Source organism: Trichoderma citrinoviride, assembly GCF_003025115.1.
Source record: "Trichoderma citrinoviride strain TUCIM 6016 unplaced genomic scaffold BBK36scaffold_5, whole genome shotgun sequence".
NCBI lineage: Eukaryota > Fungi > Ascomycota > Sordariomycetes > Hypocreales > Hypocreaceae > Trichoderma > Trichoderma citrinoviride.
The window spans coordinates 863,616-881,149 of record NW_020194713.1 but is presented as its reverse complement, the minus strand read 5'-3'; the positions used below and the strand labels follow the sequence as shown (position 1 = coordinate 881,149).

At 54.6% G+C, this 17,534-nt stretch overlaps 4 protein-coding genes across 4 annotated transcripts; 2 read left to right on the top strand and 2 right to left on the bottom strand.

Annotated features, from left to right (window-relative positions):
- Nucleotides 1-4,871: 4,871 nt before the first annotated feature.
- Nucleotides 4,872-9,955, top strand: BBK36DRAFT_1167859 (major facilitator superfamily transporter; the record flags this gene model as incomplete). The annotated part of the gene is made up of 6 exons (XM_024895096.1): nucleotides 4,872-4,955; nucleotides 4,989-5,592; nucleotides 5,659-6,342; nucleotides 6,407-6,633; nucleotides 8,109-8,322; nucleotides 8,427-9,955. The coding sequence occupies 6 exons, from the start codon at nucleotides 4,872-4,874 to the stop codon at nucleotides 9,953-9,955; spliced, it is 3,342 nt and encodes a 1,113-aa protein (XP_024750781.1).
- Nucleotides 9,956-10,333: 378 nt separating this feature from the next.
- Nucleotides 10,334-11,054, bottom strand: BBK36DRAFT_1116397 (hypothetical protein; the record flags this gene model as incomplete). The annotated part of the gene is made up of 2 exons (XM_024890230.1): nucleotides 10,334-10,887; nucleotides 10,964-11,054. 2 exons carry the CDS (start codon nucleotides 11,052-11,054, stop codon nucleotides 10,334-10,336), a joined length of 645 nt encoding a protein of 214 aa, XP_024750780.1.
- A 1,174-nt stretch (nucleotides 11,055-12,228) lies between these two features.
- On the top strand, nucleotides 12,229-14,330 carry BBK36DRAFT_1196746 (hypothetical protein; the record flags this gene model as incomplete). The annotated part of the gene is made up of 3 exons (XM_024896951.1): nucleotides 12,229-12,395; nucleotides 12,483-12,754; nucleotides 12,812-14,330. The coding sequence occupies 3 exons, from the start codon at nucleotides 12,229-12,231 to the stop codon at nucleotides 14,188-14,190; spliced, it is 1,818 nt and encodes a 605-aa protein (XP_024750779.1). The 3' UTR covers nucleotides 14,191-14,330.
- A 1,236-nt stretch (nucleotides 14,331-15,566) lies between these two features.
- Nucleotides 15,567-17,252, bottom strand: BBK36DRAFT_1158295 (hypothetical protein; the record flags this gene model as incomplete). The annotated part of the gene is made up of 1 exon (XM_024894097.1): nucleotides 15,567-17,252. One exon carries the CDS (start codon nucleotides 17,250-17,252, stop codon nucleotides 15,567-15,569), a length of 1,686 nt encoding a protein of 561 aa, XP_024750778.1.
- Between the last annotated feature and the right edge of the window lie 282 nt (nucleotides 17,253-17,534).

Sequence of the window (17,534 nt, the reverse complement as noted above, 5' to 3'; positions counted from 1 at the left end):
AAAAAAAAAAAAAAAAAAAAAAAAAAAAAAAAAAAAAAAAAAGCCATGGTGACCTGTTTAATCACGGAGAACTCCACTGTGGATTGAAGACATTCGATAGAGGTCACTGAGAGTTCAAATCGTTGGTAAGTTGCTAAGTTATCTGTCTTGGCTTTGATACGAGGTTCCACCCCTGACAAGCATGGGCTCGGAATCACAAGCAAGTTCGTCGTGTTTCACATGACTGGAAGCTCAGTTCTGAATCCCGTTCGTTTGAGGGAACGCCTTGTTGCCTCGTTTCGTTCGGTAGAAGCCGAGAGACCAAGCCCAGGAACGACAAAGTCGGTCCGGCATTTGTCAGTGTCCGGGAGATACTACCTCGTACTACTACTAGTAGTAAGCGCCCGAGAGTGGGTTTCCTCATTCCACTAACACCTGTTGAAAGGGAATCTACCTGCTAGTACTAGTACTAAGAAGAGAGGCTCGGATGTGTCCGATCCCTGAGCCTCGGCACAAGATTTGCTCTCGAATCACATCAGGCGACAAACGATCGCCCAAATCTTACTACAAGTCTATCGAAATGCACGGGCGTGACCCGAGCGCGGGAACAGACCCCATCTCTGCATGCCTCATGACAAAATTACGATAACGGAAGAGTACATAGCACGGCCAAGCTATTTTCTGGCTGATTCTGGAATGGCCAAGATGGTAAGTACCTGTAGTAAAAGTAACGTCGTTTGGAGTACGAAGGAGGGAGTGTGTGTGGGTGTCAGGCCACGAGCTGCCGTTGCATTATTACCTGTTGCGCCCTTCAACTCCCCCCCTTTTGCCTGGCTATTAATTCGTCCGCATGACTAATTGTAAGTCCGATAAGACAACTTTTCAGGGTTGTAATTCAAGGGTTGTCTTCTTTGCGAGATCTAATTCCGTTGCGTCGGTACGGGGTGTTGTTGGCTGCCTCTGTACAGTAGCGTCATCGTTGTTTATTCCGTACCTTAGATGCGACAAGGATAACCAAACGGAGCTGGGAAACGAGAAATAAACGAATAATCAGTTCTTGATAATCAGTCTTGATCGATTAATCCATGCTTTCCAGCTGTCCGTTTACAAGGATACAATTCCATGCTGGCCTGCTAATTTCAGATCTCGCATTAGACAGGAGAACGCTGTATTACATATCTACGCCGTAAGAAAAAACCAGTGGAACATTGACGCTTGCGTTTAGTACCCAGTCAGGCGATGCGCCGGTCAAGCCACTCCGTCGAAATACTCCGAGAAGAACATACATACAGGAAAAAAAGAAAAAGAGGACAAAAATTTAGCCAGCTACCGAATAACGAGAATGGCGCATCACATTCGCGCAGAAGAACGAGGAAAGAGCCATCCATAAAATAGAAACGGACGCTGAAAAGAATTAGAAGAAAAAAAAAAGAAGGATAAAAGAAAAAGAAAAAATCAAGGGAAAAAAAAGAAAAAGAAAACAGGAGACGGCGCCGCGATTGGCCCACAATACCGCAATTGTTGTCCGGTTCAATCCCAGGGCAGGATCTCCACGTGCCAAACAAAGTTTGGGAAAGTGCCCCCGCTGGATTGCTAGTCGCCGTGGTGCAAAGCGGGGCCGGAAGGTGGAAAGTGGGGACGGGAGGTGCAAAAGTCCATGGAGTTTCCGAGGAAAAGAAATGACGAAGTTTTTGACTCATTTCTGCGGAATTCCGTGCTGATGATGATGTTGGATAGCCTACAACTACTCCGTATTGATTGTTTGATTTGTTTGATTTGTGTTCAAAGTCGTTTTAGACTCGGGCTTTTTTTGCTCTCCGTCCTTTTGCTTGATAAGCGGAACTGTCAGACTGTCGTCAAATGTTTCACGATACGGCTTCACTTGGGTTCAACGTTGGTCGCCGTGAGTATGTGCAACTCGGGAGCGGAACCTGGTCAACGGACGGGAGACGGCGTCGAGGGGGTCCGATCCTTCGTGAAAGGAATACGATAAACGATAAACGACGAACGGAGTACGGACAAGACTCACGGAGTACACGTATGACTGATGAACATGATCAAAATGCGGAGCGCTGCAAGTCGTAACTCAGCCTCATCATCACTGGAGTAAGCATCGCGACTTGCACATGACGGTTTCAAGGTTTGGTGCCAAGGTCAGGATCACAGGAAGAAACACCATTCGTAGAGCCTGAGAATACAAGCTCTGATGCGATGGCGAGGCTCACGATATTTGCACAACTCATCCGCCTGATGTCCATTTCAACGAAAACCACCAAAAACGGGCGGATTGTTCCCAGGTGATTGATAATAACCTCCCGCTAGCGAAGCCTCACGGCCGCAAATCTGGAACTACTAGTGTTCCGAGTATCTAGATGCTTCTTCCCCAGCACGGCGTCCGAATATAGGCATTTGCCCACGCCCGGCGACGCAATCAGGACCCAGCTGGAACGGACTTCGGACACGGCGCCGTGTAGGTGGGACTTGTCCCGGAGATGGTACCATGTCGGTGGCCGAGGTGTTGACTTTCTTTCCAACTTCTCTGCCAATGCTACAGTGTGGCTTTCTGTGGTAATCATCTGAAAACGTTCAGTGCGTCTTCTCTTCGGGAGACAGCCACGACGAACGCCCTCATCCGACGCTCTGTCTGACGATACGGCGGGCATTGGGGGCGGAGGCTTCAGCCTTTACTGAGAAGAACAACCGTTGGCCGGGGCTGCCCTCCGTTTCTTTCACTTTCTTTTGGGGAATATCGTCCCCAGCGGCCCTGTGGCGCTTCATAATGGATGGCAGACTTGGGTTGCACAATGCCACAGGAAAACAGGTATAGCGTAGGAAGTACACACACACACAACACACACACACAAATTGAGAGGGGAGCAGGACGGGAAAAAGAGACGGTGTCATACACTCGAAGCTGTAGAATGCGCCCTTGCTGCACTGCTAGTTACGTGTTTGGCTGCGATAGCTGCGAAGGATCTGCCTGGAGCGTTGCATCGGGCAAGTGTGCAGCTGCACGGTGATGCGCACGAGAGCAGAGGCCGATTGATATTGCTCTTTTTGTACTACTGTTGAATGTAAGGGCACTCACATTGTGTGGCAGCTACCTAGGTATTAGATAGAAGTCTGTGACCGGCCGTGAAGAGACTGAAGACGGCGTTAATGACACGGGTAGATGCGATGTAGATGTTTTGAAGAGAGACACGGCGGCGTGGCTTGCGGGCCGCTGCTCGTTGCGAACCTTGAAATGACGAGTACTATCTTGCGACACGGATCATGTAATCTGCATTACAGGCTGAGCTAAATCCTGGCTCTTCTGCGTCAAAGATGGCTCGAGATGCAACATGTCGAACTGCCGAGATGGTTCTTGAAATCTGATCGAGATGGTTTCGAGCACTTCATCCAAAACCGTACAAGCAACTCTACAGTACAACTACTACCGGCAAGACGTCATGCTGCCCTTATTAGTCACGCCTCAGCTTGAGCCTCTGCACTGCTTTCGGCCGAAGCCAAGAACCCGCAAATCCACGCTCCGTGGCGCCACCGAAGCCGTGTTTCTCTTCTCACCCTCTCGCAGTGTCCATGTCCGTGGACTTTTGCACGCTGGTGCTTCGTAGGGCAGTTGAAGCGTACCTGAATGCGTTAGAGCAGGGGAGTTAGCGGCCGGAGAATGGAGATACCAGCGAGAACGGTCCCGGACCAGCCCCAAGCAGACTAGAGCACCATCAACGCTAGTCCTCTTGGGGCACTAATGCTCTGCGCACCTCCAGTCGGGTCGCTTCGTCGTCCGCTTCCCTGCTCGTCGTCTCTTCCCTGCCTCCATCAACTGATGCTGCTACGACTTTTGCCCTCTTTAGCATCCTTCTGCTCGCAAATAACCGCTGCTAGCTGCTCGTTATCTCCACCAACCTGGGCGCATTCCTGCTCAAACCCGAATCCCTTGCCCATTATTTCCACTTCCAGGCTCCCTAGGCTCAGTTGCTGATCCGATCATGCAGCTTGTCTGCAACCTCCATCCCAGCTCTGGTGGCTTGGCCCTTGAGATCAGGTCCGCTTGGCGTCGAGGCCCTGGTTCTGTTTCTTTAGGCTTCCTTTATTATCATTATAAGAAAAGCGGCCGCTCCTGATTCGGCACAGCTGCGACTCTGCTCCAGACTCTGTATATACTCTCTCCCGCCTCTTCTCTACTCTTCCGTCTTCATTCTTCGGAATTGCTACTTACCTACAAGACCAGGCACACAGCTTCAGACAGGCACGGGAACAGCCGCTTATTACGAGTATTACCTTGTCTACAAAACTGACCACTTCGACTCTGGAATCCGGCCCCCCCTCCCCGGTCAACCATTCCAACAGCCAGCCTTGTCTCCTGACTCGCCTGTTCTCTCTCTCATCCTGCAGCCGTCTTTCGACTCTCCACCGCTTCGCACCACCGCCGTTCTGCCGAGGCTCAGCAGCGTTCTAGGCCTATCTTGTCTGTCAAAGGGGCTTCGTTTGTCACCGTCAATCCGCCGCAGTGGAAATCGCTTGCCCGGACGATTCAGCTAGGCTCGGACGACATCCACCGCTACCCGCTGACGGAGTTCCACACGATTAGGTTGTCTTTTAGGGAGGTGTGTAGCTCAATATTTGCCCGATCCCTGCCCCCTGATTACCTGTCCATGTCCATACATAATACCTGCCACTGTCACGAGTGTACCACCTTGCGCCGCATTTATACATAGAAGCACATGCCCCCGGTTCTGAGCCCTCTCGTGATCTGACTCTTACCCAGGCTCTTGCTCAATTTCAAAAGATCGGCTGCCCCCGACGCAATCTGAGATTTGGGTTGGCACATCTGCTCCGCCGTCTTTAAGCGACAATCGCTACGAAGAACAGACCACACCCAAGTCGCAACCATGGCCGACGACAAAGCTTCTCTACCAGATCCGCAAACGCCTCATCCGCCTTCCTCTTCATCGGCATCCACCTCGTCAGCCACTGTCTCGACCCCGGCGCACGATGTCGAGGCTCAGCAACAGGCCGTCCCCTCTGAAAAGATCAGCCACTGGAGGGTTCTCCTCGACCAGACCGGAGTCACCCAGCAAGTCCTGGAACACAAGTATGACGGACATGGCACCACCGAGTCCCCTTATCTGGTCGAGTTCGTTCCCGGAGACAAATGGAACCCCATGACCTTCAAGGACTCATTCAAGTGGACCGTCACTCTCATCCAGGCCAGCGCCACCCTCTCCGTCTCGTTTGCCAGTTCTGCCTACTCAGGTGGTGTGAGTGAGATCATTCGCGAGTTTAACATTTCCCCCGAGGTTGCCATTCTCGGTGTCTCTCTGTTTGTCCTGGGATTCGCTATTGGACCCCTTCTCTGGGCCCCGCTGTCTGAACTCTACGGCCGCCAAAAGACCTTCTTCATCAGTTACATGGCCCTGGCTGCTTTCAGCGCTGGAGCTGCTGGAAGCCAGAACATGGCCACTCTCATCATCCTTCGATTCTTCGCCGGTGCCTTTGGATCCTCTCCCCTGACGAATGCCGGTGGTGTCATTGCCGATCTGTTCCAAGCCAAGCAGCGAGGTATCGCCTTCAGTATCTTTGCCATGGCTCCGTTCCTGGGTCCGGCTCTTGGTAAGTTTCCATTCTCAATCGTAAAGCCTTTTGAAACGCGCGTGGCATGCTGATTTGTGACGGCAGGCCCAATTGCAGGTGGTTTCCTCGGCGAGTCCAAGGGCTGGCGATGGGTGGAGGGATTGATCGCCATCTTCACCGGCGTTGTCTGGATTGCCAGCTCCTTGGCTTACCCCGAGACATATGCCCCGGTCTTGCTTCGCCAACGCGCTGCTGCCCTGAGCAAGAGGACTGGCAAGGTCTATATTTCCAAGCTGGAGGAGGGACAGCCGCCCAAGACCATCGGCAGCCAGCTCCGTGTTTCTCTCCTGAGGCCTTGGATTCTCCTCATCAAAGAGCCCATCGTCCTTCTCATCTCCCTCTACATGGCCATCATCTATGGCACTCTCTACATGTGCTTCGCCGCCTTCCCCATTGTCTTCCAGCAGGGCCGTGGCTGGAGCCCCGGTATCGGCGGCCTGGCCTTTGTTGGAATCGCCATTGGCATGACCATCGCCACCGTTGGATCCGTCTTTGGCAACAACCGATACATCAGAGCGGCCGCCAGGTCTCCTGATGGGATGGCTCCTGCTGAAGCCCGTCTGCCTCCCGCCATCCTCGGCTCCGTCCTGATCCCCATCGGCCTGTTCTGGTTCGCATGGACCAACGGGCCCAGCGTCCACTGGATTGTCTCCATTATCGGCACCATCTTCTTTGCGTCCGGTATCGTCTTGGTCTTCCTGTCGCTGATGATCTACATTGTCGATGCCTGTAAGTTATTACCGTATTCGGTCTGTGTTACCTCGTGGGACGAGACTGCTAACTCTCGCCTTAGATGTCATCTTTGCCGCCTCGGCTCTGGCTGCCAGCTCCGTCCTCCGATCTCTCTTTGGCGCTGCTTTCCCTCTCTTCACCAGCTACATGTACAGCGACTTGGGTATCCACTGGGCGAGTTCCATTCCCGCCTTCTTGGCGCTGGCCTGCGTCCCCTTCCCTTTTCTCTTCTACAAGTACGGCGACAAGATCCGCGCCAAGTGCCAGTACGCCGCCGAAGCCGCCGAGGTTCTTGCAAGAATACGGGCCAAGAACGTCCGAGTCACCGAGGATGAGGCCGCTGCGGAAGTCGAAAAGCACGAGCAGGAGAGACGTGACAGCCGGGCCCTGCAGAGAGAACAGAGCCGCGCCAGTCGCGCCAGCCGTGCCAGTCGTGCCAGCCGGTTCTCTCTCCGGCGTAACAAAGACTAAACGTATGGATTCTACATGATGGATCCCCCTCTCTCCTCTATACTTTCGATTGGGTTATATCAACCAAACATGCCCTTTTTCTCTTTCTTTCGGCCTCCATTGTACGAGCAAAACTACGGCATATGCTTGCTTGTCAATACCACTCCCCTCGGATTGTGTGGAAATCCATCTCGAAGCGATAGAATATGGCTCGATTTTTCTTCCTCTTTCTTATTCTTTTTTTCTAATACCTTTACGATTTTTCAATACGGCCAATGCGAAACGGATACTCATTGAGATAATACATATATAGAGAAGCGTCCTCTTCAAGGAAAGGGCGCAAGCAAAATGGGGTCATGGGATGCGGAGTATACGATGACGCCTCCGCAGACGTAGGGGGAACATGAAGGGCCACGGCCACTGTTAGCGGTTGCTTTTTGCTCGTTTAGACAATGTTGCATGGGTTGTTGTCGATAGCATATTAGCATGTACATAGACTGGAAGAATGAAGAAAAGTTGAATGCTCCCATCCCATCTACCTTAGTACACGGTAGACAGCCATTCCTGCGATTTGTACACCTCACAGAACATTGTGCTCCGTCGTCAACGCTCCTAGGCTGTGCGGCCATCTTGAGAATTGAAGGTGTTGAGAGAAAGCGTTTCAAAAGTAATATCGCTCGTAGATGCATAATCCGCGAATGAAGTAGCCATCATCAATACCATCGGCAAAGGAGTGCTCCTGTAAGTAAGTCAAGATACCTCTCAAGGGAAGGATAGCCCAACCAGAACAGAGATGAGTAATTCAACGAGTGATAGGCTTTCAACATCCAATTAGGAGAGATCCATCACCTCTTGGGTTGGGTACAAGCCTGAGTCCTAATGTAACTCATGAGGCATTTCATGCGGTCATTGCAGTTCAATTCAGGATGCGGTCCAATCCTCACTTGAAGAGGGCTGACGGGATGCAGATGGTCTCGGTACGTACCGCTAAGCGTTGGCATCCTAAGGTAAAGAGGCAATCGAGCTACAGTGTGCGATGAGCGCATATCGTCACCATTAGCACTGGGAGGGGCCTCGCGACGTTTGGAGCCGCGTTCTGGCAACCCGCATCTTTTTTCCTCCAAACAAACGGTCCCGCTTTCCAACCAACACTTCTTGTCGATATCGCGTTTCCCCTCGATTCTCCATTTCAGCCTCATCTGGTTTCGTCTTTTCTCTTGTTCATTTCAAAGGCTACCTACATAACCGCATATTCCTGCCTCGGCCTGCACCAAGTAACGGAGATCACAGAACCCACACCCTCCCCCTCTGAGGGGGTCTTCCCGGCCATGAGGAGGCCATCACAGCCAAGCGCCGACTCGTCGCCAGCGTCATTCTACACTAGCAAGGAAGAGGATTCAGAGCTCAACGCCAAGTCGACGACTGCGAGTACCCCTTCGAAGACACAGCCGTGCCCGTACCGAACGGCGCGGGAGCTCCCGCACGAGCTCAAGGAGCACTGCCAGATTTTCCTCGAGGAACAGCTATGTATGCATTGCGTAGATGGAGATGTGCACCTGAGCGCACATCCGCTCCCATTGGCGGAATGGACGCACAAAGAGCGTGAGACTCTGACATTGGACGGCTTCTAGACACCTGCGCCATCAACCTCCTCAACAGCATCCTCGGCTCTGGCGTTTCAAGAGCATCACCTGGCGGCAAGCCGGTGCCCGTTCCTCCTCCTAGCCATCTCGCGCTGCTCGGCACGCTCGCCGTCCACCCTCTCCACACCACGCGCGTCGACAAACCCGAGCACCTCGATGTCTCCTCCCTCGCCTTGGGATACCTCCGGAATGTCCTCGCGATAGTCGGACCGCTTCACGCAGACTTTCGAACCGCATTCCAATTCCGCGCCCCGCCGAGATGGAACCGTCGAGCAGCGAGACATACTGGCCGTGGTAGCGACAGCGAGATGTCCGATGGCGACTCTGAGGGCACTCACGATTATCTGCGAGGGAAGATTGCGAACGAGGGCAGCGTGTGGGCCAAGGGCCAGGACTTTTGGTCCACGGTGGGCTGGGCATTCCACTGCTGCTCGCTGATGCCGCACCGATGGCGATACTGGAAGGCTTGGCTGGAGTTCATGCTGGATGTGCTGGACGCTGACTGGGCGGAACGAGAGCGTCGCGACCAGGAAGATTACGAGACGAATGGCCGCGTGGGCGAAGAACCCACCACGTGGCGTGCTGAATCCATGATGGTCATGTACATGAAGCAGGAAGACGGGCGTCACTCCGGCGACAAGGCCATCATCAAGGCGCTGTTTGCTTACAACGGCAGCGTGTCGTCTTCGTCTTTCCAGGAGGTCTTTGAGAAGGAGCACAAAGGGCCTAGCAAGCGGGGGAAGAAGCGAAAGCGCGAGGCCGTTCTTGACCTGGCCAATGACCAGTTTGGCGACTACTTCGACGAGGACGAGGCCCTCTCGTCGGGCGTGTCCGAGCCGCCAACCCCCCAGAAGCACCGCACCAAAACCGACGGCTCGGGGATCAACGCAGGCATGGTGGAGTCCGTCCACCTACGGCTGCGGCTATTCAAACTGCTCTCTGCGGCTACGGCCGTGCTGTCCAGCAAACGCGAGCGACGGGGACGACGGGAACAGCCGGAACTCGACAAGCTCTACGAGGACTTCGCGGCCGGTATCAAGGTCCTCCCCTTGGATATCTTTGCCCTCTTCGTCTCACAGCGGTCGAACCCTCTGCTGCCTGCGACGCACGTCACCCTCACCAGAATGCTGTTCCAGCAACTGCTTCCGTCGTCCTACAAGGACCCTCACAGAGTAGACCCGGAAGGCGAGTCTACGGGAAGTTTGACGATGCGCATGCTTGAGCACTGCTACAGCTGCCATCCTGCCAATACCATTAGTCTGGAGGACAACGCCAAGCTGTCGCTGGTGGTTGAGAGCGCGATTCAGCTTCTGTGGCGTTTCGATGAGGTGGAGTACACAAAGAGCTTTGCTGCTGCGGTAGAGACGGGCATCGAGGCGCGAGCGAAGAAGGCACAGAAGAAGAGGACGGGGCGAACAAAGGCCGACGCCAGCGATTCCCACGCCCTCAATGTTTTGAATGCATCCGCCGACAGGATTCGAGTGCTTTTGGGCGTGTTGAAGGCCTCGGCTGAATGAGGTTTTTGGTCGCAAGGCCTTTTTATGCCTTGTTTTGTCGAATTCTTGCGTGGCGTGTGCCATTGGGCTACGACTTTGTTTTCAATCCTGTTATGAAACTTACGAGGAAGGATTCGCGTGTCGAGCGTTACTTGTTATAATGATTTCAAGAGAAGCTGTCTGATGATACAGATATGGAAGCAAGGCGTTTCAAGGGTTGGTTGGTTCCCTGGGGCCTGGGGTATACAAAATGATGCATATAATACATGTCTATCCGCCCATCAACCCATAGGTACTTTGTACATACAGGCCTGATCTACACATGATACCTTTTTGGTCGATTTGGTTGTCATGTCCTCCGCTTTTCGTTCTCTGTGTCAGGGTTTGACTTGTTACGAATCATCGTCTCGTCTTCGCGGCCGATGGATCCCACGCCGTCGGCTGCCATTTCTCGCCGGGCGCCTGAGGTACTGCTCTGGCCCAAGGATCCTTTACGTCCTGCTTGATCCTGGCCTTTGGTTTCGGCTTCTCGCTCTCCGCCTTGTTCGATTGAGCTGGTTCCGTGTTCGTCGTCGTCGTCGTCGTCTCCGCCGTTGCGTCTGCTGCCTTCACCCCTGCGCCCTCATCAGCCGCCAAAGGCAACCTCTGCCGCTCCCGCGCCATCGGCTGCAGCGGATCCTCCATGACCCTGGGCTTGGCCTCCCACCGGGCGTCGGCCTGGGCGGCGAGCAGCTTGATGCGCTCCTGGCGGACGGCCTCGGCGCGCTGCTCGTCGAGCGAGGGCGGCTCGCGGCGGGCGTGCCGCAGCCACTGGTGCCACTGGGGGCTGACCTTGACGGAGGAGAGGTGCGTGGAGCGCGGGTAGGAGACGATGCGGCGCCAGCGCTCGCCCGAGTCCGAGGCGCCGCGGTGGTGGCGGAATTCCCAGAAGGTGTTGCCCTGGAGGTCGAAGCCTGGATGACGATTGTTAGGTTAGAGGAATGGATATAGGGAGATTTGAGCGGCTGGAAGATGGTAAGATGGACGAACCGATGAAGAAGCGCCGCCGCCAGGGGAGGCGCAATGCCTTCCACTTGTACCACGCCTGGGCAAATGGGCCTATTTGCTTCGACGTCGTCATGTCATGAGGATTGCGGCGACGATGTCTTTTGTTTAAAACACCCTTGGGAGGGAGATGGGTTGAGCTTTTGCTGGCGAGGTTCTGCCGTCATAGGAACTGTCTAAAACGTGGTTGAGCGTCAAACGTGGCTGTGCGGCGCCACACCCTTATGGGAGATACCAGCCACGTTGAAAGTGCCCCTCCAATGTTTCTTCTGTAGGTACGTACCGATCCGCGGCCTTGCAATGCGCATTGTCCCGAAGAAGCTCGCCATTAAAAAAGGTGATCTTGCATTGAAGTTGCAGCTTGCTTTAGCGAAACGAGGGGCTCATGGGTGTTGATGCGAGTCATCTGCTGCCTCCTGCTGGTCATTGCCCTGAGCGAGCATCTGCCCACTGAAGTGTGTATTTATAGCAACTCTCCTAATAACGAGCTCCCACGTATCGAGATAGTCCAACCTGCAGTATTACTGCCTGTACCTGAGGCTGCCCGCCTATCCCACTGCGCTCATCAAGCCTTACCCCCGTAATCACCTGTAATTTGAGGCGCCCGATTCCATTTGTTCTTCAGTTCAAGCTTCCAGTCACTCCCCCGCCTGCTCCTGCGCCCTGGAAGCTGACGTGCGTCACCCGCCAAGGGGGGGAACCACTGAAGACGCAAGGCATCCACCAAAGTACCTGAACCCTTAAATCACCTGCAGCTCGTTTGTCCCTTTCCAGCCTCTTTCTTGTTCTTCTTCTTCTCCTGATTCTCTATCCTTGGCTTCTTATACTCTCTCTCTCTACCACCCTCCCTTTTAAAGCCCATCGTGCGCGCAAATAGCAGCACCTTTCTTTCTTCTATTCTTCCTCAGACATTTACTCGCCGACTCACCACTACTAGTATATCCCTAACGAGACACCTGCGGCATTGTGTTGCTATGCTCTAGATTCCAGTCCCGCTTGTTGTTGCGACGGCATTCCGGACCTCCCGCTTATTACTCACGCCCCGTCTGACGCTGACCTGGTGACGACATCAAATCCTCGACAAATCCGATACCTTACAACTACCTTACACATCCATACCTTGTCTACTTTCTCTCTCCCTCGCATATCCGACTTTGACGCCTGTGAAATCCCCCCACGATACCTTACGAAAGCACGTCACCGAACAAGTAAAAGACACACAGTCGCACGCGAAGAGACTGCGCCCAGCCATGGCATCCGTCACGTCCCTGGACAAGGACCTGCGCAGGTTGCGCCTCGAGAAATACACGCCCGCCGCAGCCAACGAAGCCCGCGCATGGATCGAAGAGACGCTCGGCGAACCGCTGCCGTCAAAAGATTTGCTAGAAGGCCTCAAAGACGGCGTCGCTCTCTGCAAGTAGGTTTATGCACCACCAGCCTCCGTCGTCTCTCTGAGCTGCTGCTCGTTGTCGCGCGCATGCTAACCCTCTCGTCCAATCCCCAGGCTCGTCAATCTCGCCCTCCCCGCCCCCGGCATCAAGTTCAAAAAGTCGGCCATGCCCTTCGTCCAGATGGAAAACATCTCGCATTTCTTACGCGCATGCCAAGCACCACCTCTGAACCTGCAACAGCACGACATGTTTCTCACCGTCGACCTGTACGAGCAAAAGGACCCGGCCCAGGTGCTGCAGTGCATCGGCGCCTTCAGCAGAGCCGCGCATGCCGCCAACCCCAACAACTTCCCCCATCCCATCGGGCCCAAGACGGCAAAGCCGGGTGCTGTTACGCCTCAAGGCACCGGCGACGCACCGGCGGCCTCACGCGCTCGCGGAGCTTCTTTTACTGGAAACGCCAAACTGAGTCCTGCAAAGCCCCCCGGTTCCCCCGAGTCAGTTAGCTCCTGGAGCAGGAGGAAAGACGAGGGCTCGACGAACCCGGCTTGGAACATTGCGCAATACGGGTACATGGGCGGCGCCAGTCAGGGCAACTTGGGCATCGCCTTTGGAGCCCGCAGGCAGATCACTGGCTCTGGACCTCAGGTACCCAGCCTGGCTGAGAAAGAGCGCATCAGGAAAGAGAAGATAGCGGAAGAAGAACGTCAGCGGCAAGAGGCTCAGGCCCGGCGCCAAGCCCAGCTGGAGGCCGAAGAGCTCGCTCGCGCCGAAGAGGAGAAGCGATGGCAGCAAGAGACGGAGCGACAGAAGGAGGAAGAGCGCCGCAAGATTTTAGAGGAGAAGCAGAAATGGCAGGAAGAGGAGCGGCAATGGAAGCTGACCGAAGAAAAGCGCCGCAAGGAAGAAGCTGAGGCTGAGGCTCGCCTCGAGGAAGAGCGCCGCCGCGTCAGAGCCAAGAGCCCTCTCAAGCTGCATGGGCAATACCTGAGCCAGTACCAAGCTGAACAAGCCGGCACTGACGAAGAGCGACTTCGTGAGGCAGAACGTCGTGAGGCCGAGTATGAGCGCGAGCGCCAGGAGCGAGCTGCTGACGGCGAAGTGCCGGACTCACCGGCCAAGCTGAGAGGCCGGACAGGCGACTCGCGAAGCCCCAAAGCGGTCAACAACACCTCGCAGCTGAGCCGTCACGAGTCCTGGTCGCAAGGGGAGCGCGAAGTTCTCCACACCAAGTGGAAGCAGCATCAGGAGGACCTGAAGGAGGATGAACGAGAGGGACTGGCTTCTTCGCCGATGCCCAAGTCCCCTCGCCCTCTGCCTAATCCCAGCGGGCTTCCGGGCGGACGACCGCTGCCGGACCCAGCCAAGTACTCGTCCCCTCCCAGGGAACCGGCGCAGAACCGCACAGATCGCTTCCTGGCGAGCAATCCTGCACCAAAGCCGTTCGTCGCTCAGCAGACGTACGCCCGAGAGCTCGGGGCGACGGAGGAGCGCGACGCCGAAGACCAGCGGCGGATCCAGAGCCAGGACAAGACCAAGGCGAGCGGCTGGGCGTCCATGTCGCTCCTCGAGCGCGAAAAGGAGCTGGAGCGGCAGCGGCAGAAGGAGTGGGAGGAGGCCCAGAAGGAGACGGCGGCCATGGCCCGCGGCGACACCGGCGTCGACGGCATCGGTGGCGGCATCGACGGCCGGTGGGACGTCAGCCAGTGGAGCGGGTACACGGGCGGCGACGGCCAGAACAAGGGGTCGCAGGGCATCGGCGCAGGCCGGAGGCAGATTGTTGGGCCGCGGCCTCTGCCCACCAGTCCCGGGCGGTACTGAAAACCGGATGAGGAGGGAACAAAAGGAGAGGAAGAAGAGGGAGCAATTTTGGTTGTGACGGACCTGGATTGGCAAGTTATACTACGTAGATGATCTTTGATGGGCGTCCATCCGGCTTTTGGCGGGAGTGGGAATTTACATAAAAGACGGCGATGGTCGGCGGTTGTTGGGACGGAAAGGGGCGGCGCATTGTCATGTTTGGCTTCAACATTTTTTTGTCTTTCATTTCTCTTTTACCTCCTTCTTTCTGCCCTTTGGTTTCCTCTTCTTCTTTACCTTCTTCTTTTTCATTTCTTCTTTACCTTCTTCTTTTTCATTTCTTCTTTACCTTCTTCTTTTTCATTTCGTTTCCTTTCATTTCATTCTTCTCTTCTCCCTTCGTCTTGTCTTTTCGTTCCATCTCGTGGTCTTTATCCTTATCCTGTTTTTGTATCCTTCTACAAAGATCTGTGCTTAGCGTTGATTTGTGGTTTCTCTCTTCTTCTTCTCCGTCTTTCTCTCTTCAGAGCGGCCGGCCGTAAAGGCTTGTATCGTTTAAGTATCCAATTCAATGCAATAACAGCGCCATCACTACATGTACAATGCAGTCCGTTCACCGAGATGCATGACCCCTCAGCACGTCCAAAGCAACAGAGGGTCACATTTCGGCCAGCGGAACCGACGGTAACCCCCAATCTTGGCAGACGAGGCCAGGGTGGTGCTTGTGAAGATCCAGATTTTGTTAGACCCGCCCTCTCTTGCAGGGTGCCGCCGCGGCCCACGCGAAATGGGGATTTGAGGGGTCCTGCTCCATTGGCTCGTGAGCTTCGCAGCGTTGCTTGTCTCCATCGTCTTTACTTCGTATTTCGTACCGTCGTTATCCTTCTCTTTTCAGGGCAGTAGCCACAGATGCTTCGAGGTAGGGAGTAGGCAAGACACATAAACCATCTTTGCGTCATATAGCATATGCGGAACCTACACACGAATGGGATAAGCATGCAGAGTAATATGAAGCTTCCATCACTTTTGCTGCTGATATCCCGGTCGTGGCATGCATTAGGTGGAAATCGACCTCGGGCTGCTAGCTGCAGCGCGAGAAAGGCCTGATAAAGGCTTTGCTGCTGCTTGACGGGAAGTCCCGCGATTAATCGTCGACGTCCGAAAAGGGGGGCTCACTAATAACACTCAAAGGATTCTTCAAGAAGACCACACACAGTCAGGACGGGCATAGTCTCGAATGTCAACACGGGGCAGATGCTACCGTAGCGATAAGCCGTTTTCTTATTTCTCCTTTTCATTTTTTTCTTCTGTGTCATGACGGGCGGCTGCCATGGCTGCGCAGGGATCTGCGGCGTGCTTCTTCTACCGCAGTAGGAGTGTGAAGCACCGTCCGTTCATTATGCTGATGTTCCACCATCAGCCGTCTTGTTCTCCGATGCCTCAGTGCGACACCTGTTGCACATGCACCAGCCGCCAAGGCTTCCTCGGGCCCATTCGCGTCGCTGCTGTACTGGCAAAGTCACATCGCAATAATGGTTGAGGATTTCCTCTCCTTTCTTGATGCCTCCAGGTCGACCGCCCACGACACGCTCTTTCCTTGCTGTGAGAACCATGCGACCGCTCCAGTCCCATGTGACGTTTGGATCGCAGTCGTGGTTGGCGAGACACCAGTAAGGATGCACCGCGGCAACATCCGGCCTTCCGTCCCGAGGGTTCTTGCGGGCCGACGCTGTTCCTCGAAACTTGGCGTACAGCGTGTTGAGTACCCATAAATCGTATTCCATCAGGTTGGCATAGATATCTATGTCCATCTTTTCCAGGATATGGAGAGGCGTCTCGATATTATACTTGAAGGAGAAGGGAAGCGTCCACTCCGGTGGAGGACCAGCGTTTGGCGACGTATCGATCTCGTTTGCTTCTGTAGGTATGAAATCGCCCCAAATGAACTTGACCTCCCGAACGTCCAGCGGATGAACATCTTCATTAACGGCCATCGCCAGGACTCTGGCAAGTAAGAGGAGATGCAGCGTCTCATCGGCTTCAAACGCACTGGGATCCTTTGCGATGGAATCCACATCCTTGTCGCAGACGGCAGGGTGATAGCGGCTCTGAGCTTGGTCGTAACACTCCTGGCTACAGAAGACAGTATCGAAACACTCTTCGCATTGAATGGACTGGTTCTCGCTGCCAAGCGGGGCGAGTTCGGAGCTGCAAGCATCGCAAACCGAATCCTTGTGTCGGTTATTGGCTGTTAGGAGAGTGTACTCCCTGAGCACAACCTCGCCAGGTTCGATATCCTCCTGGGCGAAGACGCCAAGCTGTTTGCAGGTGGGAACGTCTTCGTAGCTGTCTGTATCGCTGTCCGCCTCTTGCAAGACGGGCAGAGTTGCTACTTGGACGGCACATTTGGGAGCCATCTCCCTCAAGCCGTCGTTCAAAGCCTGCAGGGATTCTGGAGAAAAGCGGTCGGGCTCATGATCGTTCCATGGATAAACCTCTCGGCGGACAAGGCCAAAGTCGGGCAAATCATCGACATCATAGGTCTGCCGGCCAAGCTTCTGCCTAGCCGCAGTATCAATATGGCCCTTTGTGCGCAGCAGCGTCTCGTTGTGCGGGGCAGCAGCGAGGCCTCGCTCACAGAACTGCAGGGCACTTCTCAAGCAGCCGCACAGCAAGAGATTCAGCGACAGTATCTGATAGGCTCTTATCGACGCCAGGCGTGCCAGTTGGTCAGAGGCAACGTCGGGATCACCGGGGGTGCCATTGGCCAGGTCGGGATACTCTTCGGCAAGCTGCCCGTGGACCACAGCCTCTGGGAGAAGCTCTCCGTTATATCTCGCCAAGGATTCTTTAGCCTGGTCGTGGTATTCGAAGCCGTCGTTCAAAACTTCGTCAGCGAGGAGAAGAGCCCGGTATGCATCACCGGCCGCGAGGTCGGGGTATCCGAGCTCTGAATAGATGACCGCACGCTCGAGATACAGGACCAGGTCGTATGGTAGGCTTTTGAGCCCGTCGGTCAACACCTGACGACGCTCGAGCAGCGTCTCGTTGACGGCGGCCTGATCTATATCAGGGGACGACATTGGTGTCACGGATTCGTCGAAAACAGCACACGAACTACACTGGAGTCTTTGGTGCAAGGATGCGGCAAAATGTTGGTGAAAGGATAGTGTCTGCGAAGAAAGCCGCCAACAAACTGTCGTCAGTACCTGGCCTCACGCTCGGGCTGCGCTACAGTAGAGAGCGTCGTTACCTGATGACACGTTGCCAGGGATTCAAGTGCAAAAAGGCCCGCTGGGCTGTACCCAGAAGATGAGAAAGACAAAGGAAAACCTTGAAGCAAGCGCCGGGCAACAAGCGAGCAG